This window comes from Serinus canaria, chromosome 1A (assembly GCF_022539315.1).
Source record: "Serinus canaria isolate serCan28SL12 chromosome 1A, serCan2020, whole genome shotgun sequence".
Lineage (NCBI taxonomy): Eukaryota > Metazoa > Chordata > Aves > Passeriformes > Fringillidae > Serinus > Serinus canaria.
This window is the reverse complement of record NC_066314.1, coordinates 62,364,339-62,387,077: the sequence shown is the minus strand read 5'-3', so window position 1 is coordinate 62,387,077 and position 22,739 is coordinate 62,364,339. Positions and strand designations below refer to the sequence as shown.

The 22,739-nt window shown below is 43.2% G+C and overlaps 2 protein-coding genes across 2 annotated transcripts in view; both read left to right on the top strand.

Annotated features, from left to right (window-relative positions):
• The window catches only part of PAH (phenylalanine hydroxylase), a 35,258-nt gene extending 18,429 nt beyond the window's left edge, over positions 1 to 16,829 (top strand). Inside the window, exons 4-13 of the mRNA XM_009094197.4 lie at positions 1,851 to 1,939; positions 4,101 to 4,168; positions 6,503 to 6,699; positions 7,609 to 7,744; positions 8,704 to 8,773; positions 10,278 to 10,334; positions 11,339 to 11,434; positions 11,755 to 11,888; positions 14,020 to 14,135; positions 14,719 to 16,829. Of these exons, the coding sequence (XP_009092445.1) occupies positions 1,851 to 1,939; positions 4,101 to 4,168; positions 6,503 to 6,699; positions 7,609 to 7,744; positions 8,704 to 8,773; positions 10,278 to 10,334; positions 11,339 to 11,434; positions 11,755 to 11,888; positions 14,020 to 14,135; positions 14,719 to 14,762 (1,007 nt within the window). The 3' untranslated portion in view covers positions 14,763 to 16,829. The remainder of the gene's footprint in view (positions 1 to 1,850; positions 1,940 to 4,100; positions 4,169 to 6,502; positions 6,700 to 7,608; positions 7,745 to 8,703; positions 8,774 to 10,277; positions 10,335 to 11,338; positions 11,435 to 11,754; positions 11,889 to 14,019; positions 14,136 to 14,718) is intronic.
• Positions 16,830 to 19,222: 2,393 nt separating this feature from the next.
• The window catches only part of LOC103819711 (tyrosine 3-monooxygenase-like), a 28,851-nt gene continuing 25,334 nt past the window's right edge, over positions 19,223 to 22,739 (top strand). Inside the window, exons 1-3 of the mRNA XM_009094253.3 lie at positions 19,223 to 19,390; positions 20,260 to 20,434; positions 22,353 to 22,441. Of these exons, the coding sequence (XP_009092501.2) occupies positions 19,223 to 19,390; positions 20,260 to 20,434; positions 22,353 to 22,441 (432 nt within the window). The remainder of the gene's footprint in view (positions 19,391 to 20,259; positions 20,435 to 22,352; positions 22,442 to 22,739) is intronic.

Below are 22,739 nucleotides of genomic sequence, written 5' to 3'. Positions count from 1 at the left end.
GTTGCCAGACAGCCTTTTTTCCCCAGTGCCTAACACAAAACCATTCATCACTGTGCCTCAACCCAGGCTGGTATTGGGGAGTGTGAAGCACAAAACAGTGAAGCAATTCCCCACCATCCCACAAAGCTCAGTGATGCAGCCAGGAGACAAACCCAGATAGAAAATGGTGTAAGTAGTGACCACTCTCTACAGATCCAACACACCTTTTTCCATCCCCCTCCTTGACTAGTTTAAGTGAAGGGGTTGGGGGTGCAGGAAACTTTCTGACAGCGAGGGGAGAGAGTGTTTCAGGAGCGAGGATAACCAGCGGGGCACCCAGCGGCACAGAAACCCATCTGGGGACCTTCCTGGGTCTGCTGCTGCCATCTAGTGACTTGCTCAGCTCCAGTTTTTAGGGCAAGGAGAAGCGTGCGCATCCTGGAGATGGGCGGACCAAATCCCCCTTCTGCCGGGCGGGGGAAGGGGAGGCACCGCAGGGGTCCCGCTGAGCGGGTTCCTGCATCCCGGGATGCTCAGGCATCCCGGCATCTTCCTGGCCGGCAGCCACCTGCTGCAAACAAATGTGCAGGCTCCCAGCACGGAGCCAGGCTGGGATGGGACAGCAGTCCGGGCTGTGAGCTCTCTCTCTCTCTCTCTCTCTCTCTTCCCGGGGCCCCAAATCGAGCCCTGTAAAGCTGCTTTTGCTGCTCCAGCGCCTCTGTGCAGGTGCCTCGTAGAAACCCAGTGCCAGAAGCGCCCACCGTGCTGTGAGGCTCTGCACAAAGCTGAATAGTCCTGGGGACAGAGATCCTCTTATCCTGCAGGTGGTTCATCAGGTCTGGGATGAGCCCCATCACCAAGGCACTGCAGGGAACTCATTCAGCTGCTGCTGGCCGAGGATCAGGTTCACTTGGCACAGCCCCCAAAATAAGATGGGGAGGTATGGTCCAGCAGCAGAGCTACCAGCTGAGCAGAGAGCCACAGAGGGGAATCAGCTGTTTTCCAAGCACTAGCTGAGCAAGCAACACCCATTTGCACAAGAAAGTCTCTCGATGAATTGCTAACTTTTTACTGATAGAGGCTGCCCCTGTTCAGTCCCCTGTATTGAATTGCCATGAAGAAGTTTGGCTTACTCTTTTTTTTTTTATCTTAGCACATCACATCTGGAAACCCCTGAGATTCTTTGCTGTCTCTCACCTTATATCCTTCTGTAATGAGGTCACACAGGCATTACACTCTGTGTGGTCAACACGGTCCCTTCTCACATGCTGGCTGTGCCTGGGACAGTGTGTATAGCCTGTGAGTTACAAGGCAACAGAGAACCAGACCAGGAAGGTTAATGAAGTTAATGCATTATTGTGTAATGACTAGCACAGTGATACAGTGCTAGTCTGAAGTACTAGGATGCCATTTGTCATTTTGTTTCAGAATCCTAGCTCAAGTGGGGCCACCAAGTAGGTCTTAGAGTGTTTCAGAGAGTCCAAAAATTCTCTGTCCTTGTTGTGGAACTTCTTGTGATTCCTTTGAAGGGCTTGATTCTGGCTTATTGTGAAAATTTTCTGCATTTTGCTAAGCCAAGACACCAGAAGTAATAAACAGAAAATCATAAACATTGCAAGCCAGCTCTACACCAAGGTTCAGATGCTCTTGATGTTCTGTATTCTTCCAAGAGTGTGAAACAATCAATCACAAATTCAAGACAACTTGCTTGGTTTGTTCTTGTTCCCTACCATGGGGAAAATGATTGAAAGAATTTAGCCCCTTGCCTATATTTCTTTATATATATGATGAAAAGATGAAAATGTCAGAAGGTGGCAAAAAATCAAGTAACAAAGAAGAATACTAGTCTCTATTTCTTTTCTGTTTTGCAGTACCGTGGTTCCCAAGAAGTATCCAGGAGCTGGACAGGTTTGCCAATCAGATCCTAAGCTATGGAGCAGAATTGGATGCTGATCATCCTGTAAGAATTATTTTTAGCAATTTTTCTAGTTATTGGCACTGCTGTTTCTCTCATTTAAATTTGCTCTTTTTTAGTACAGATCTTGTAGACCAAATTTCTTATGGTACAGGACAAGAAGGCTACCACATTTTTGGGGTTATAATCAGCCTAATCCCTGGCTATGGAGTAAATCAAACCAAAGGTTGATATAATTGAGCAAATTCCAGGAGATCTTAAAAGTTGTAGTGTTTTTCAGAGCACAAGGCCACCACAAGGACTCATCCAGTCTTCCCAGGAGGCTCTGATGTAGTGATTTCAGGCTCACTTTGTGTATCACGAACAAGAAAAAGAAGCAACATGGCATAGCCCAGAGAATGAAAGACTTTTTTCATCCTTGATTACATACACATGATTTAGCTCAGTGTTTTGTTATGTGGATACTAAATCTGACATGGTACTTTTATGGTGAGACATAACAAAAGAAAATGTTCTTGGTTCGAAAAGTTTATGGTTTAAATGGTAACATCAGAAAGTTTTGTTCATTGACTTAGCTGATAAAAAAAACTGTTTTGTGGTTTTTCAGTTTTGTTCAGATAGAAGAATATTTTCTGCCTCTATTCCCTCTCCAAGCAAACAACAACTTACTTTCATTTGTCAAAACACACTGAGTTCCATGCAGTGCACCAGAAATTGCTGCTATTAGTTTAATTGAGATAGGGTGATTATAAATAAATTACATGCCGTGCACCAAAAATTGCTGCTATTAGTTTAATTGAGATGGGGTGATTAGTCATTCACTACCTATTGCTTAATTCAAGACGTGTTGTGTCCCATGTACAATGATTCATGATGTTCACTGTGGTCATATGAGAGGCAGAATGAAAGGAGGTACACCGAGCCAATGGCCCCCTTGTGTGTCGTGTGGGAATAGACCAAGATTGTATTTGAAAAAAAGAACTAAGAAAAAAAAAAAAAAAGGAAAGAAAAATATATAAAAAGGAATGAGACGTCTCCTCTCCAGTTCCTCGAATTAGTTAGTGAGCACTTGTGCCTTTCAAAAGAAAGCCAGCTGCTGGGGTAAATAGGTGATAGTCTATAGTGTGAAAAAGAGAAATTAAAGGAGCCTGTGTTTTTAGTAAAGTGATGCATGGAATTTAATCACAATGACCTCCACGACAGGTTAACCTTGGACAGTGCATTTTTTTGGCCATTGGCTACCCCTTTTTGACTCACACCTGAGAATTTACATTCCACTTCAGCTGCCTCCTGTACTTGGCTGTGTTTTGTGGCCCCAGTCCAGTTGTGCCACTAACCATGAGGAGATGCATTTATTGACTGCTGCAGTACCCAAGGAGCTGTTCCTGTTTGCCCTGCAGAAGGGCATCCTAGCTTGGAAGGAGGATGTTTCTGCAATCCAGGTGGTGAAGGCACTCCTGGTCCTGAGGATCTTTTAGTCTAAACAGCAGGCACACTGGGGTGGGAGAATGGTTATCCCAGATGAAGATTTAGAGGTTTTATTTCTTGTCCTTGGTTTTATTGTTAATTAGCTGCAAAGGTCAAGCTCCCAGCCACAAGGTTTATTAGAGATTCTTTGTAGTCATTAATTGCCTTCAAATGCTTCAATTTGTAGTACAAATAAGGGGTTTTGGTCTGCTAAGTAGCTACTGATCCTCCAGCAGTTTGAAAATGAGCACTTTTAAGGGTGGTTCATGCTGGCTGAAAATCTGCCTAAAAAGTCCTATTGAATTGATGAATATGTTTCTAATGTGTTTTGATTCTGCTTCTCTGGAGCAGCTCGGCTGTGCCAGGGACAGCAAGAAGCTTCAAGGGAAGCCAGAAGAGCATGGTTATCCAAGTACTGATAATTCTGGGCTGCTCTTGCCAGGGGCACCTTGTTGTTGCTGTAAAGGAACAAGTTTCCCTATCTTAAGGGAAGTGGAAATGAGAAAAAGAAAGGACTTGGGGGCAGGGGTGTTGAGAGACTGTGGCTGCTCAGAGGCTCTGCAGCCCAGGAAGGAGCGCTGCCCTGGCTGAGTGGAGCCTGGCAGAACGGAGGCAGCTTTCCCACCGACCTTGCTGCACTTCTTGGATGCACCAGCCATGCCTGAGGGTGCTCACTAGAAGGAAGGCTCTTCACCTTTTGCACTTGTTGCATGGACTGACCATCACTGTTTCTCTGCAGGGGTTCAAAGATCCCGTGTACCGGGCCCGGAGGAAGGAGTTTGCGGATATCGCCTACAGCTACAGACAGTGAGTACCCATGGCATGGGAGCACAGCAAGACCTCATCTCCTGCCCTCTCCCAGGCTGCTCACCCTGCTGCCTACCCCTGCTTTTCCACAAGCATCCTCCTGCTGTTGGCTTTTCTCTATCATGTGTTTAAATCTTCCTCTTCATGCATTTATCCCCAAATCACAGCAAAACAAAGGTAAATTGCTCCAGGCACATGGTCAGAAGAGACATCATCTCCCTTCTCTCCCTACAACACCCCTCTTCTCAGCTTTGTTGTCTAATTGAGCAGCAGACTGTTGCTGCTACAAAGACCTGAGCATTGAATAAATCTGATATTCCCCATTAATCCAGGGCTGGGGGAGGAGTGCCTATCATTAACATTAAAGCAGGATCTGCATACACTATTAAAGTAATGAATAACATATGGTTTTGATGCTAATCCAGTGTCTGTTACCCTACTTTTATCATGTCTAATCCAGCTGCAATCAGCAATTTAGGCTTTCATTTCCCAAGAAAAATAAATTAATAGAGATGATAAATTCAGTTAGAACAGGCTTCTTTGATTGCTTTCAATGATCAGATCTGGAGGAGAAAAAATTCTGTTCCCAGAGACACTCACATGTATAGATGGGTACTACTGAGACTGATTCTTGATAGGACTGGTAAAAACTGTGTTTGCAAAGAAAAAAATAACATATATTGTAAATTTTGGGCTACCATTTGCACAGGATCAAAAGTTAGCCCTTGAGCCAAAGATCTAATCATGTGATCACAAAATGAGAGACAAAATTGGACTGGTTGATGCAAAGTATAAAATGTCAGGTGAAAAAAGTCAGAAACCCAGTTTATAGCTAGGAAATTTGGATAAGATTTTTGTGTCCAGATGTGAACAGGTCTAATGTCCATTCTTAGATATCCCACAGAAGATACAGAGAAGTGGTCAGGAGGAGAGGCACAACCAAAGTTCTCAGGCTTCACTGAAAAGGAAAGGGTTCTTAAGTTGTGAAGGTGCCTCACATCTGCTACTGTGAGATGGTTCAGTGGCTGCTTGCCTTGTATTCTTCCTAACATTAATTTAATCCTCTCCTTTATCCCTTCTTTTGCATCTGTTCTGTCCTCTTTCTTTGTGCTGTTTGCCCCTACTTTGCCTTTGCTTTTTTCCCTCCTCTCATGATAGATTTACCCACTGTTTTTGTTGAATGCTCAATTTCCCCGATTTATCTTTTCTTTGCTTTTAGCTTTTCTTTTCCCTCTGCCTTACTTTGCTTCTGGCCCCACTGATCCCTAGAATTTTTTTTAATTGAAATTTGAAAGGTTTTAAAGCCATAGCTTCCCCCAGTAGCCCTGCAAGGTGGTTGAGGATTATTTAGGAGTGCTATAGGAACAAAATTCACCCAGCAATCCTCATAATTCAACATGATGTTTAAAGCTCCACAGATCAAGGAGAGCTGATACAGAGAGACAGAAGGTGATGGTTCTCCAGAGGAGCTGCCCTGAGGCTCAAAAAAAAAAAAAAAAGAGAAAGTGGGAGATGGTGGGGTGTCATCAAAAGTTTAACAATGGGTCTCTGGGGTTTGGAAAGCTTCAGCATTGTTCCAGCAGTGTTGTTAAACCTATTAAGTTACTTAAACCCCTTTGATTTTTTTCTAAGCTGCTGGATTCACCTATGGCCTTAACATTATTGCTGAGGAATTGGTTATTCACAGGAGGCCAAACTGCATTGCTTGTGATTATTACTCCTGTTAGCTTCAACATGAGCTAAGCACGTGGAGGCCTGAGGGTGGGATTTAACTCATAATTGATCCTTACAATTATAAAAAGTCAAACTGGCTGGAGTCTGCATCTGTTACAGCACAGAGCACAGATCAGAACTTCTCTGCCACTGCAACAGTTTTATGGAGCTGATGGTTTCATGTTGTTACAAAAAACCATTAATATAATGCTCACTAGAGCAAGAAGTAAAACAGCTCCTTCATATCAAGAAAGAAAAAACAAATTGAGACCAACAGCAAGCAAGCATTTTTAGAAGAACACCTTTAAAAGACAAATAAGCACTGATTTATTTTTAACACAATAATGCAAGGAGGTGTCTAAAGGCCATTATCTTAGCCAAGGTCAGTAGAGTCCTTTCCAGACACTGCCTAGAGACAAGTGAGGCTCCTTTTGCACTTGCATGTCAGCCCAAAAAGATCTCCTCTACTGCACCAGCAGCTCCTGGCCAGTCCTAGTAAAGCTGCAACATGGAGCAGACTAAGAAAACTGTTTTGAAAATGGCAAGGGGGGAAAGACAAAGATCATGATGGCATAGGACATTTTCTGTGGCTGGTTTTGAGCACATCCATTTTCTTTCTAGTGGCCAACCTATTCCTCGTGTCACCTACACGGAAGAAGAAAAGAAAACTTGGGGCACTGTCTTCAGGGAGCTGAAGAGTCTGTATCCAACTCATGCTTGCTATGAACACAACCATGTGTTCCCACTGCTGGAGAAGTACTGTGGCTACAGGGAGGACAATATTCCCCAGCTTGAAGATATTTCAAATTTCTTGCAGAGTAAGTTTGAAGCACCTAAAAGCACCAAATGAAATGAAAGGCCTCAGCTATCAATGGGGGTGGTGCTTCCAGAGAAGGAAAAAACAATCCCTGGTTTATCAAAGGTTCCCTATGATGTTTAGGCACATCACTTAGCCTGTGTACCAGGTCTTTAATGCTTCTGGGGATACAATGGGACAAATACTCAGATGCTGTGCTGGTTGTATTCCTGGGCAGAAAATTGCCTGCAATTAAACTCTATTTAACATAAGGATGTGAGAAACAACTGCTCACTTTGAAAATTTAAAAAGGTTTATTAAACCTTCACTAAAATACAACAAAAGGACTACATAAGGAAAAAGCTGAAGTGCTGGGAACCGCTTGTGTGCATAACATGTGGCTGGTTCATCTTCAAGATGGATGCTCAGGCTTTTATACCCCTGGGGTTGCATCAGCCAGCCCTGACCTCTCCCAAAGTCTGTCAGTCAGCTCTTCTTTGCCATTTATCAGTGGAGACTGCTTGCTTGTCACTGGATTGGAGGTCAGGTGTTGCCATGCTGCACCCCCTGAGCTTTTCCATCCCCCCTGCCCCATGCAAGGGACACAGGTACAGCCTTCTTTTACCTGTCCTAGACAGCCCTGGCTGTCTGATGGCAACCATACAGGGAGGGAAAAGGAAACCATGGGGAGAACAGAGGACATCTAAACTACAATAACATAACTGTACATCATTGAAGTTTTCTTAATATTCATGCAATAGTTATCTTTTAATTGCGAGAGCCAATCATCTCCTTATCCATCTATGACAAGGACATTAAAGAAAAAACCAAAACAACACCATCAACAAACTTTTCCCACTCTAAGATATCTGGATGAGGATAAATCAAACACACCAGCTGTTTTTAAGGTGCTGTCTTTCTGTCCCTTCAGGCTGCACTGGGTTTCGGCTGCGTCCCGTGGCAGGCTTGCTCTCCTCCCGGGATTTCCTGGCCGGGCTGGCGTTCCGCGTGTTCCACTCCACGCAGTACATCCGCCACTCCTCCAAGCCCATGTACACCCCGGAGCCGTGAGTACCCTGCCACACACAGGGTGTCAGGCTGCACCAGCCACCAGCAGGCTCAGACCAGCTGGGAATAACTGCCTGGGACTCTGCAGCACTCCTGGGAACAGGGCTAAGGGAGAGCAGCCAAGGATCAGCTCTCTTCTGGAAACGTTTAGGGAGCCTTTCTAGTGTGTTTAACAGTCTGCATCCACTTCTGCAAGTGGGTGGATGAGATAGTTTTGCTACTGAAGGCCTGCTTGTGTGGTGGCTGGGATGCAAAGGAGCAGTGTACAAGGGCACTTAGCTAAGCTTTCAGCACCCAAGTAGTGCAGCAAGGTCATAACCTGCTGCAACAAGCTTCTGGCAGTAAGACAGGAGAAGCCTAGACTCCCCAGATGCCTAGAACCTTTCTCTTTTTAATTTTGGAGTGTTTCTCTCTGTCCCTGTCCAGTGTTCTTTTCTACTTGCCATTTTAAAAACACATTTCTTATTCTGCTTCATGTTGTTGCAATTCTTCCTTGTTTTTTTTTTAGCTTCCTACTTTCCACAAACTCTTTTTCCTTTCTTTTATCTTTTTTTTTTTTTGATTATTCTGATTTTCTTTCCTGCTTTTGTTTACCCCATTGTCATCATGCCAGGCTGAAATGTCTTTTTTCTTCATTTTTTTCTTCAAAAAAGGTCTTCCAGGTCTTTTTTTGACATGTTGTACCCTTCCCCTTTCCATCTCACTAAATCACTTCTCTGTATTTGAAAAATCCAACAGTCCCTGCTGCTGAGGGATGTGTAATGCAAAAGCACAGAAAACCCTGGGGTTTGCAAGTATTTCCACCACAAGAATAATTTCAGAGCAAAATGTTTTCCTGTGAAAAATATCTGCTGGTAGGAGCAAATGCACTGTGCTCTTGACTGTGTGCTGGCTCTAGGGCATTCTTCCAGCATTGCTGGACTTTTCCTGAATCACAGTTATTCATGTTTTCCTGCAGTGATATTTGTCATGAGCTGCTAGGACACGTGCCTCTTTTTGCTGATCCCAGTTTTGCTCAGTTTTCCCAGGTAAGTTATTCAGGGTTATATTATGTATATAATTAAACACACAGAAATTCAGAGGATGATCCAAGAGCTGTGAAGGATGGGGCAGATTCACCTTTAAGCATACTGTGTAAGAGCACCTGAGGTGGTTTATTTATTGCCTGAAATCTGGACACAATTCATGTAGGTGAAAACATAAAGTCCAACTCCAAACATGATCTTGTGTGAGTTGCTTTTTGACAGACCCTGTGAAGCCATCATTTTAAAACCTTCCTTCAGATGTTGATCCTTCTGAGTGAAATCACATAACTCATGAGTCAGATGGATTATTACCTCATGATGATATTCAAATGTTAGGGAAAATGGAGATTTTGTTTTGTTTTCTGTTAAAGCGACATTGGAGGCTGAGTAAAGTGAGGAACTGTCTCAGCTGTAGGCATAGGAGAAGGCTGGAGAGGAGATTTCTTTTTAGTAGTGTTAATGTCTCTGGAAAAGAAGCCAAACCCTGGTGAAGCAGTAAACTTTTGGCTGCATTCTACCATAAAGCATGGAAATACAGAAAGAAAGAAAGGAAAGCATAAAGACAGAAAACTTGGAAATACACAAAGAGAGAAAGGCATAAAGACAGAAGGACTGATAGCCGAAGGAAGGAGGGAAGGTTGGTTAAAAGAAAGAAGGAAAGAAAAGGAAGGAAGGAAGGAATGAGAAGGAGAGAGAAAGAAAGGGAGGAAGGAAGGAAGGCAGGAAGCCTTGATGGAACATCTTGAAATACAAAAATCAGTGTGATCTCATAAGTTTTCAGTATTGCCTTTAGGCTTTGCCCTTTCCCAGAAGTGGTGTTTCCTTCCACATGAGCCCTCCTGAGCCTTGGCTTGCTAGGATCTGACATGGTGATAGGCTGCTCTAATGCCTTTGCCATGTGTGGGAAGAGCCCTCTGATTTTTGCACCATGCAGTTGTCACTAGAGCAAATCAAGAAAGGAACCTGGCTATATGTAGTCTCATGTATCTGTATTTGAATCCAACTATTGCATGCCTGCTGGAAAAATCTCCATTAGCTCCCAAGGTATGAATAAGCTCTTTCAAATCATGCCCTGTCATTCAGGAAAAAATAGCTCATTCAAGGCTCCAGGAAACCTTTAATCAGGACCCGTCAAAACAAAGAGAAATACATAAGGTGTGTAGGTGTGAGTGATTTGCCTCCTTTTGTCCCTATCATTCTCTCAGATGTTCATTGTAGACTTGATCAAAAGCCTGTCAAAGCAAGAGGAAAATTTTATTTGACCTCAATGGGCTTTGTACCAGGCACAAAGGATCATGCCTTGTAAATGACATTTGGACAAGACCCTTTGTTCATTTTTGGAGAGATTTCTGGTTTAAAATTGATCTTGCATGATAGGAACATGTCCTGTAAACATTTGTGTGTGGTAGTAAGCAATGGTAACATTTAAAATGTGAGCAATTACATAAGATGGGCAGGAAGAATGTTTGCAATAAACAGCTTGAAGAATAATGGTTTATTGTTACAGGAAATTGGACTGGCATCTCTGGGAGCTCCAGATGATTTCATCGAGAAACTTGCTACGGTAATTTAATAAATGAGGGCTCAATTTTCCAAAGCGCCCTGTGTTGTCTTAATTCTGCTGCCACTGAAGTCACTGATAGAACTCCCATAGAGCTGAATGGGATCAGAGTGAAGACCATGATTGGAAAACCCTACCCTGAAACAGTTGCACTAAAGGAAAATAGCTTTGGCACCCCTTATTCAAAGTGACAGTTGTGATTAAACACAGAAGCCCAAACGAGATTTCCTCCAGCACAAACAGATTGGGCAAGAAAAGATTATATGTTGCTACATCCCCACAGGAAATTTCAAGAGGCAGCTTCTGTAGTTATTTCACCTTCAAGAATCTCTTCCACTTTTCCAGGCAGGCACTATCGTCTGTAGTCAACATAGAGCACCTGGAAAGCTACTCTGACACTACTGAGACTCAGGGGTGCAAACTTTGAATAAAAGTGGGGGTATTGCTCTGAGAGTAGTGTCCCCACTGCCAAATGGGGAGCACCTGGGCAAAGAATTCCACCAGCTCTGACACTTCTGATAGATGGGGTAGTTTTTGAAGGCCCTGAGTCAGGGCAGGTATCCCTTCAAAAGGACAGACCCAGGAGTCAAATTAGGCCACTCACCATCTTCCTTCCCTATTGCACCAACAGCCTGATCACACTGCTGCTGCAGTCAGATGCCCTTGTGTGAAACAGGACTCAAACTTTTCTAGAATAAGGTTCAAACTTCCACTGGATTGGCCAGCCAAAATAAAGCTTTATTGCTGTACTTTCATTGTTCCTGCTGACAAAGATAAGCACAGTAAAACAGAACTTTGTTTATCATGGAACTGAACTGATTCTCAGGCACAGAGAATCTAGTACTGTGCTTCTCCTAGGAGAAGCATTTCAGTCTGAAGGGACATTTATATACTTGAATTTGACATACAACATCATCTTACATAGAAATGAAAACTCTAAATGTATTCAAATAAATGGTGTACTTTTTATCTAGTAATAATAAGTTTCTGTCTCATTTTCTTTCCAGGTTTATTGGTTTACAGTTGAGTATGGACTTTGTAAGGAAGGAGATTCCCTCAAGGCATATGGGGCAGGGCTGCTGTCTTCATTTGGGGAGCTGCAGGTGTGTTCTAGAAAATATTTCAGATATATTTATAATTGTACAAATTCCTTTTCTGAATATCTTCAGATCTTTGGTTTTGCTTTGTACTTTGTGCATAGAAGTAGGATGAAATGCAGCATTTCATTGTAGAGCTCTGATAAATGTGTAGGTGTATGGATACACAGGGAACTCATACCTCCTTCCTTCCCAGTAAGTGAAATTGTCACTGTATCTTACAGGAGAAACTCTTCCCTCTCTGAAATGGAGTTGGTCTTGATTTCTTTCACAGCATGTTCAAGCACTCTTACACTGAAATTAATTTCTTATCTTTTTGTTCATAGTATTGTTTATCAAGTAAGCCTGAGATTCGGCCTCTTGTCCTGGAGAAGACTTCTGTGCAGAAGTACTGTGTTACTGAGTTCCAGCCTCTCTACTATGTTGCTGAAAGTTTTCAAGATGCAAAAGAAAAGCTAAGGTACTCCAGTCATTCCAGAGAAGAACTCATTCTTGTCTGCTGCAAATACAGTGGATCTCATTGCCATAACAGGTCGTGGGTTGACAATTATGTTTTGAGAGGCATTAGAAAAATCTGTGGAATGCTTAAAGATAATAAAAATTTTATATCCTCAGAATCTTGGGCAAAAATGAGTAGTAAGAGGAATATACCTTAAGCATGAAACCAAGAATTTGTGCTTTGTTTACACTAAGAGCTTCATCTGTCTAACCAAAATGCAACAAAAAAAGCTATTTATTCAATTGCAGTGATACTAACATTTAAAGCCAAATTTGGCTAATTAATGCAAACCAAGTAACTTTGCCATTACTAGAATTACCAGTTCTTGTAAAAAACCCTCATAATATCTACTCCATTTCCTCTGAAGTTATGTCCAGGTTCAGTTCTGGTTCTTGGAACAGGAATGGCTCAGCCTGTGTTGGGGTTCAGCTTGGTTTTCACATTGACAATATTTCTATTCCTTTTAAAACACCAATACACTACCAAATTTCTGGGTGTTAGTCAAGCCACTGGGGGCTTGCCTTGGTTCACACAAAACTTATTTCTCACCTGGAGATGCCACACACAGGCTTGTCCCAGACCTGCAGTCCCTTATCTTTCTACTATTCAAAGATAAATTGTTCTGCATCCCAAGATATTCTGCTACCTCAGGTTCCCCAGCCCTGAGGTCTCCCTAGCTCTCTGCCCTGATGCTTCCTTAGTTGTCATAAGTCTGCAGCTTTTCCTTGTGCCTTTTTCTCTGGGGAAACACCTGGGAAAGATGGCCTTCTCTTCTGGGCTGTGCTAATGCTATCCTGCACAGAGCTTCTGTCTTTGTATGTATCCCTGAGCATCAGGCTCCTTGAGGAAGTGGAAAATGCTGCCTCTCTAAGCTGCAAGAAAATACCTTGGAGCTTTTTTTAATTGCTTCAATGACCAAGTTGAAAAAAAACAGTTAAATTGAAGGTTTGGTCCAGTGCCTGTGTTAGAGGCTTGCACCTGGACATGTGTGTTGGTGGGTAACAGAATACCTTTCTGAGACTGACCTAAAAGATCTCAGCTTAAGGCATTCATCTTCTAATTGGGATCTTACCCTCACCTGAGATTAAGGAAAGCCATCTTCTAATGTGATCTCTCCTCTTGGAAAAACTAGACCAATGCAGCTAAATTCTTCATAACCAACACTAATTTTTTTAATTGTCCTACCTTGTGGCCTGTTCATACTGAGTTCTGTTTGAGACAATGTCCTTAATAAGGTTTAAACTGAAGAAGCTTGGTGAGGGTGGCATCCAGCACATTCCACTGGTGTGGGTGTATGGGATTTACCCTGCTGAGTCACAGTCTGTGTAGTGGCGCTCCATAATCAACTCCTGCGTGCTTCCCTTCCTCTTTCAGCAATAACTTCAGTAATACAAAGCAGATATATAAGCCAATATCCTGCTGGGGTCTACAAGGAGCCTGGAACAATAGCTCTGACAGTCTCATCCCATTCAGAACCCTTCTTTCTGCAGTTCTGTGGTTATGCAAATTAATATTTTCCCAAGACACCCAAATCTTAATGCTTTTGACATGGGATTGACTGTTTTGCAGAAGAGAATGCTGCTTTACTCGTTTAACTATATCCTAGCTCTCAAACTACCAGGTAATTTAAGAGCTGCAAACTACCAGGTAATTTAAGAGCTAAGTGCTAGACAATGACAAAAGTTAGGTGCCTGCTTGCTCCTTGCCATACCAGTATAATGTAGATCCTTGACCCTAATTCCCCAGAAACTCAGACTTGGATTAGAATTCCTACCTTTTGCACTAATGACAGGAAAATGAGGTTTTCAAGCTTGGCAGATCCCAGTTGCTACATGATTGGCCTACCAGGAGTAGTGTTGCCATGCCAATAGCTTAGTTCTGTTCAGAAAAAAGCCAGAGGTGATAAGGACAAATACAGTTTCAAGTGTGTTGCAGAACTTTGTAGGTCTCAGATCAGTCAGTAGGAATTCCAGTTATTCCCGTGTAATTTCTTATCCCCACAACCAACAAATGCACACACCCAGAAAATAGTTAGTGAAAAAAAAAAGAAAAAATTAAACTGTACATTTTTTGATGTTTTTTTTTCCCTCAGGAAATTTGCTCAAACAATCCCTCGTCCTTTCTCTGTCCGGTACAATCCCTACACACAGAGGATTGAAGTCTTGGACAATGCAAAGCAGCTGAAGAACTTAGCTGACACCATCAATAGTAAGGAATTGCACATTTGTTACCTTGAATTCCTCAAAACTTGGGTCAGAAATAGGAACCACAAGGCAGACTCCATCTGGTTGCAGATTCCATCTGGTTGCATATTATGCTCTGAGCCTTATCCAAGATAAGGCAGCACATATCTCCTTCCTCATGAAAAATTACTTCCCAATTCTAGCCAAGCTTTAACAAGCATTTCCATTTGACTCTAACTTGCTAAATCTGAAAAACCCAGTTTTGGGGGAGATGCAAGGAAATGGCAGATGGCCTTGAGGTGGATCCTAGCTGTTTTCAGTAAGGAAGAGAAGCAGAAGCATGGCTTTGATCACATTTTCCCCCTCACACTGGCTATCCTGCTGAGAGCCAGCTCCTCTGATCCTGTGAGCCAGCCTGCTATGGCTGATGAAGGCAAAGGGATGACTCTGCAGACCCAGCTCCAGTAAGATCCCAATAAATGTGTCCAGTTCAGCACTTCTGTGCTCACCTTGTCTTTAAGAGAATGGGTATAAAGGGCAAAAAACATACAGGAGTGTTAGAAATGGGCTAGTTCTGGAATTAACTGCTCTGATTATTTCCTTTGCAGGTGAGATTGGGATCCTTTGCAATGCCCTCCAGAAGATCAAATGAAGATTTGCTGTAACTTGCTAGTGACTAGAAGCAGTCATGTGCAAGTGCCAGTCTTGATCTAGTCTCAGTCTATTATCTTCCAGTGAACTTCATCAATAATTATGTTATATATCTTAATCAGTAGAGATTAGCAGAGAAACAGACATCTATAGGTGACCCTCAACTCTTCTGGCCTTCAGACACTAATCCATTTTTTTCTCACTAATGTATAAAAAATTACATTATTCCTGGGAACTGGGGGAAGTCTGTGTGTGTTTTGTGCCAAAGGTTAGCAGAAGGAGATCTTCACCATGCAGAGCATAATCTGCTGCACCTGTGAGCTCTGGGAGCAGGGATGGGATGTCAATGATGACCAGAGTGATCCACCTTGCCTTCTCTCACAGTCTCTCTCCACTCAGTGCCTCCCATTTGTCCAAGGTTCCCATGGATCTGGAAGTCCACACCTTTCAGGAGATACAGGGAGAACTGTCAGGGTACAAGGGGAGATTTCTCTTAACAGGCACACTCAGCTACTCACAGTGGATGGCTGATGTGTGAAGGTTACATTTTTTTGGTGTGTGTCCTTCCCTGAGAGGTGTCTCTTTCTAGTCTCACAACCTAGGAGGTGGATACCAGCACCTTGGCAATGCAGAGTGCCTATTACAATGCACCTGAAGACCCCAGAGCCTTCCAACTCTTAACTCACTGTGTCTGTGCCTAGAGACCCCACCAAAGCCAGGGAAGGCCTGGCTCAGCTGTGCCCCAGTCTAACTGTATTCAAACCCAAACATGTTATCTTCCAAGGCAGGTCCTAAGTAATGACACCTTTTTGTATCTCCACTGCCCATCTGAGCTTTAATCTCCTTTTGGTGTTTTTGTTTGGGTCTTTTTGGTGTTGTTTCGTTGTTTTTGGTTTATTGGCTTTTTTTTTGGGGTTGGTTTGGTTTGGTTTTTTTGTTGAAAGCAGTTTTATTTTTCCTGGAGTATATCTCATCTGTGTCAGCAAATGGAACCAAAGGTGGCTCCAGCTCAACGCAATGGCAGAGTGTGGAGAGAGAAGAGTTTTGCTCTTCAGGAAGCTCTTTCTGTATTTATCCAATAAATTTCACTCAATCAGCTAAGTGTCCTCTTGGACTGGTCCACATTGCACATCCTCCCTGTAGCTCCCTGGTTGAAGGAGGGAACTTAGACTTGGAACATTGGAGCAGAACGGAGCAAAGAAAAGCTGACCTGCATTTCCAGCTTGAAGCAATTGTGCATCATGACACTAACATGGCTCAGGGGTCACATTTCTGTCAGAAGATTGAAAGATGGAGAGGGATTTGAAAGCCCAAGAGTCTCATACCTGTGATAGTACTAATTTTGTACTTATAGTTTAAAAATCAATATGGCTTTAATGTAAGCATCCTCCTTTAGGAAGATAGAAAGTACAGTTCTTTTCATTACATATATGGTAGGTAATGACATTAATTTAAGGAAACCAGCTGGAATCCTTTTCAATAGACATATATTTATGCAAAATGGTATCATTTTGGTGCTTTGATGTAACCTTTTTAATCTCAGTATCTTTTTATTCCTTTTTTTCTCATCACAATGTCTCTCTAGATCTTTCAATCCCACTTGACATGTATTTTCAGTGTGAAAGTAGCTCATATTCTTCTCTCTTAATATAATAGGACCCATGAGGTAACTGTATACTACAAAGAGGCAATTTCATCCCAAGGGTGAAGTCTTTCAAACTAATCCTCAGACAGCTTTCCAAGCTCCTCTGCTTCTGGCTTGAACGACAGCAGCAGTAGTTCTATAGTGATATTGAGAGCTCAGGATTTTCTTTCATGTGCAAGTGGAATAGTTAGAGAATATTGATGCCACATGTCTGATTCTCTGTTCCTTAATGAAGGTTTAAATGAGCAATAGCTCCAGCCAAAGCAGCATAACATGGCTGCTCAGCTAGACAGATGAGGAAAAATTCAATGTTCAGCATTTTAAAAGCAGAGGAAATGTATGGAAAGCAGATTTTCTTGCAGAACAAATAATCTTGTACCTAAATACTTTAAATACTACAAATAAATCACATTTTAAATAGTACTCTTTAATGGGTGACTTCTTATTTCCATGCCTAAAGAAAGATCCAGCTGTGTTGGAAAATGCTTTTTGCATTATCAGACCAGCGTAAATCGTCCTTGTATGGTAAGCATCCAAGTCAACCAGAATTAAATACTCAGGTAGGAGGTAATGCCCATCTGAGGTGCTCCCCAGAACAGAAAAAGGCTCTCTTGGGCTGGTTGACTGCCACTCATCCAGCCAAGATTATGAGACTTCCTGATGTGTGCCATTAGAAATGCACAACCACACCCTGCTTCCTCTCCATTTGCATACCGCAAAGTCTTTGGGTGATACTCTGACTAACCTACCCCAAGCTAATATTTTAGGTAATCTTCCTCACTTCTATCCCACTGTGATCACATTTTTGGTGTCCTCATCTCCAGCTCAGTTTCAGGTCATCAAAGAAACTTTTTGTGAGGCCCTTTCCTTTACAGTGACCTTGGCCCGAGTCAGTGACTGGGATGGAGGGACACCAGTCCACACTGGGTGTCTTAAGATGCTACACCTGACAGCAGTCTTGGAGAAGGGACATTTTAATCCCCAAAGAATGCAGAAATTGTTGAAAAAGGGATTAAGCATAGGAGCAGTCCACAGGAATGCATCATTTTTGAACCTCCCTCTGCTGCTTCAGACCATGCTGGCAGCTGTCAGAGAAGACATTTTGGTGCTTAGATGTAACCATCTAAATTAACCTAAATAAAGTAAAAATATTAATGCTGCATCCATCTCAAAGGAGTGGCCCTCTGCTCATACTTCAGGATAAAGATACCTGAAGTGGTACCAGACAGAAAAAGGGCAGGTTGTGTGTGGTGATCAGATGTGGCCTTCTTTTCCTGTGCCAAACCTTGCCACCCCTGCTGGGGGAACGTGGGACTGGGAAAAAGCCCATTAAAGCCCATTTCTCCACCGAACTAATTCAGTTGCAGCTGCCCTTCAAACACCTCTGAGGTGCCCCCTTGCCCTCCTGGAGTCACCTGGGACAGAGGCCAGGCCTGGAGGGTGCTGCAGGGTGCATGAGGGATGGGTTCTGCATCAGGGACAGGTTGGCATGGCAGACACTGGCCTGCCCCATGGCCCCTGGGTCCAGGCTGGGCATGGCTGGACACCCCTCTTCCCAGGCTGGCACTCACCACACCCTGCAAATCCCACTGTGCCTGAGGTCTGGAGGAGCCAACATTCCCCAGGACGCTGACTCCTCCCTCCTGGGCACAGAGCTGCGAAATCCCCCTTGGGTTTGTCTGTCAGCAGGGAAAGAGATGAGGAAGTCAAGACCTTCCCAGTGCTCTGTCTTGACCCAAGGGAAGATGTGGTGCTGTCATGATCTCTAGAGAACAAAATTTTGTTTATCTTTCTTGGCCAGGGAAGAGGTAAGAGCACAATAACACTAAGGGGTGTGGCCGAGCCAGGATAAACCAAGGGGCACATAAAAAATGGCTCTATCTGCAAAGAGAGGCCAGAGGGGTGGTCTTATCTCTGGATCTGCAGGATGACCTTCACAGGGGCTCTGGCACACTGTAACTTGAGGGTGCTCATATCCAGAAATAATTGTTTTGATGTCAAGTGTAAGGGAAAGGAAGATGTTCCTGCCCTGCAGGAGCAGAGCTAAATCCCCCTGGAACTTATCTTGCCACCCACAAGAAAGATGTGACCCTGGTCTTTTTGAGAGTCTATTTCACTGGAGATATGAATTGCAAGGGAAGAATGTAGCCTGGGGCAGCACTCCACTGCAAGGTAGGATAAAGTTCAGATTCCGTGGGTAGGAAAAGCTCAGAAGTAGACAATGGATTCTGACTCTGGCTGAAATCTCTCTGGCACTCCCAGAATTGTGTCTGTGTAGAGGAGACCACAGCCAGAATGGGCTATGATTTGGGAGAAGAGCCCCTTGGTTCACTGGGGATACAGACAATACAGAGAGAGTCCCAGTGGGGTGAGACAAGAGTGGGGATGAAGGGCAGTCTCAGACCCTGTGCAGGTCAGTCCAGACTGGGAGATGTAAATGGACCTCAGGCTAATTGATTGCCTCTCCACAAAGGAACCCCATCCAGGGCTGAACAGCTTGCAGACACCTTCAAACAGGGCAGGAGGACTGCACTTTGAAGTCCCCTGGGGGAGGAGGGCGATCTTGGCTCTTGCGCACATCCTACGCCGGCGGCTTCCCTTGATGTGTCAGGCACGGCCAACATAAATGTCCCCACAGCCTACACACAGCAGCCAGCTTGTGTCCCTGCTCCTGGCAGCTCTGAGCTCACCACACTGCATCTCCAGTCCCACCAATCCCCCTGGCCATTGCCCCCACGCCCTCAGGCAGTTTCCACTCAATATCTGGCTGTTGCAATCCACTCCCCTGTCTCCCAATGAAGACTGATTTGGTGGGGATGTCAGGCCCAAAAGAAGAGGCCAACAAGGAGAAGGAGATGTGTGCCATGCAGTCACTGAACAGCCTGGACTCCAACAGGGAGGATGACAGAGAGCGTCTCATCCTGACCCTCATGCTCTACAACGTGAGGAAGACTGAGCTCTCTAAGGCAGCCAAAGTCTTTGAGGTACAGACCTCAATATCCCCTCTCTTCTGTCTCTACTGCCTTCATGTCTCGCTGTCTGCATCTCTTCCCCCCTCACCCTTCTTGGCTCCCTGCCTGACTTACACCTCATGCTGCCTTCCCCCTTTCCCCCTGCCCTGGTTCTGCTCCAGCTGTCAGAGAGGTGGGGCTGCTCTGATGGTGAAGAGGGAGAGGGCTCTGGAGGGAGGAAGCATCTGGGCACAGTCCTTTAGAAGAATCACCATTCCATGCAAGGGCTGTTTAGAGCAGATACCAATCAGCTGTTTCTTTCTAGCAGTTGTGGTGGCCAGCATTTCAAGCACTCAGACTGAGGGGATGTTAGAAGCCTGTGAAATTTCTCTGCATATTTGGCAGGAGATACAAAGACTATAAGAGCTGTGAACCACACAGGCATTATGTAGTCTGGACACTTGAAGTACCCCCACCAGGTGCTCACTCTTATCTGGGAAAATGAATAACTCTAAAGAAAAGTATTGTGCTTGTTACTTATTTCTCACAATTATTTAATGATTATGGTGCTATTATACATCAATAGATCTGCTTTCATTCTGGCAGGGTTTTAACTTACCCAGCCACTCATTTGCTATTTCTGCAGAGATGAAATTCTACAGTCACCAGTATCTCATCTTTCATCTCCTTCTTTCTCTCCCCAGTGCTATAGTGTTTAATCTTTAGCTCTGTCTGTATTTTAGCTCTTTGTAAACCAGATGTTATTGGACTTCATTGCTTAGCATGTACTTCTAATCAATACCTCTTTTAGTCACCTTTTAAAGCCATTGTAGAAATGTATCTAGACTTACCTGGATTTTCAGTCTGGAGAAGCTTCATCATATGAACATTGGCTCTTGCAGATGTTTGAAACTCAAATCCATCACTTTGAAACCCGTCAAGCCAAAAAGCCCAAGAACTCTGTGGATGATCTTGACATTTTTGTTGAATGTGAAGTTCACAGTGCTGATGTTGGTGTCCTTGTCACCTCCTTAAAGAGAGTAGCAAAGGATGTGGAAACCAGCAGAGAAGACAAAGGTAAGAAATGTATGCATCTCTTAGGGCAGTTTTTTTGGAGTAACTCTTTTAGTTTTGGCTTCAGCTTCATAATAGTAATTCAATTTGTCTGGAAAAGCCAGTGAGAGTGCATTCATTATTTGTCTGTGCATGGCTGCTGTCCATTGCCATTGGTGCAGAAAGAGAGGCACTTCATCACAGCCAGTGGAACTGAGGTGAGAAATGTTCCAGCAAAGAGGGAGAAGGGAAGGATAGAACAGCAGAACAAAAAAGCTGAGGAGAAACTAGAAACTCCTCAATGACAGGAAGATTTTGTGCTGAAAGCTGTGCAGAGAACTGATTGCTTCTAGACAAACACAGAGGCAGATGGGTATTTTTCCTGTTTGCAAGCAGGATTGGGTGAATACAGCTGTTAGAGACCTTTAAAACAATCCTGAGGATGACAGCTGGGAAGGCTGAGGGTCCAGCTCACAGACTGAGCTCTCTGAGTACAGAATTGCAGTGGGGTTCCCCTCTCTGGACAAGGCCAGACAGATATTCCCAGAGCACTTTTAACTTACACAGTCCTGTTTGGGCACCTTTGGGTGTTGTTTGAAGTTCTCTGTCAGGCTAACATGAGAGGCAGTCCTCATCAAGCTGCTCTCAGGATCTCTGGGCACATGAAAAGGGCACCACTGATTTCAGGGAAACTGGAAAGCCAAAGAGGTTTTGGAGCTGGATAAGAATTTCTGTAGGATTTCCTTGGATTTGAGAGGTTTCAGAGGTGCCAGGACTCAGAATTACAATAAAAACTAGGGATTGTTAAAAGAGGGTGTGTTTATGGTTTTTTCTGGAGGGAACAGGCAAGATGTGTATGGAAACACACTGGGACAGCTGACATCAGGTACAGGTTTTGAGGGGATATGGAAATAGATGGCAGGAAAGGTGCCTTGCATGCAGAACCACTGGTACAGCCACAGAAAGAGATCAGAAAAAAGTTCTGGGTGCACATAGGGCATCTGTCAGACTGGTATTTCTTCCTACTTATCACAGAATTTGTTGTAATGTATGAAAATGACATAATTTCCCCAACATCCCTGGGTATTTTTAGATTTGTACTTCTCTAAATTTGATGTTCTTGGATCTAAGATAATACAGCAAAAGTTAAATTTACCATTCAATAGAGAGATGCTTGAAGTCTTGTCCACTATGAGATTAAGGTGACCCCAAATGGACCTCTCTGAGTTGTAACACAGAAAGTCTGATTACAGCATCAGTCTGAGCTCAGAAAGAAATATCAACTTTGTGTTTTTCCAGCAATTCTTTTTTTAAATTAATTTCTCATAAATGCTGGCATTTAAAATAAAATGATCACATTTTATTTTTATTTTAGTCACTGGAAAACCTTCCCACTTCATGAGAAGGAAGCTGTTTGGAAATATAGCTAAAGAATAATGTTGCTGGAAAAAATAATGAGCCAGAAGGAAAAAAACTTAAAGATCCTTCTTCACCTCTTTGGTTTCTAGAAATTTTATAAATATCATGTTTTCTTTTTAAAATATTGCCTAACTTCTGAAGGCATGAAAATGTAAGACTGCTTTTTAGACAAGATCAAAATATATTCTTAAATCCAGAATGCAGAGATAAATTTGTTGTCCTGTGTAAAACAAAAATCACATTTGATCTAAAAAATATTTTTGCCTTTAAAAATTGTTTCTACTAATTAAAACTAAAAGAGATTATCACAGCAAGTTAATTTCAGATAAGTTTTCATCCAATCTGCCAGTTTGGTCAGGAAGCAAGTCAACTACTGAGATGTATGACAATTATGGTAACATGTAGATATGAAAAGTCTTAGATATTGATGAAAAAAAAGTTTGTAATCTTCAGCACAGCTTTTATTTTTGCCCTAAAATTTCTTTGATTCTCTCTCATTTAACTCTTTCTGCTTTCTCTCCAGTGCCCTGGTTCCCCAGAAGAATCCAAGATCTGGACAAGTGTCACCATCTGATCACTAAATATGACCCCAGCTTGGACCATGGTCACCCTGTGAGTTTAACATTACTGTTATTTCATTTTTAAAAGAGAAGCTCTCTGTAGGGAGATTGTTATAAGGCGAACTTCAGGAGCAAAGAAATACTCATGAAAGAAGGGAAAAAACCACAGGGGCAGGTAAAAGTTCAACTTCAGTGGAATTAGGGACTGCTTGTGTCCCTGCAGGAATGGACCACAAAAAGGGTTTTGCTGTAGCAGCTTTATGTGTGCCCTCTCAGCCACACCCTAAGCACAAACCCTGGGAGAGGGAAAGAAAAATGCACTGCAGAGTCCTGCTCTAGTGATGACAGTA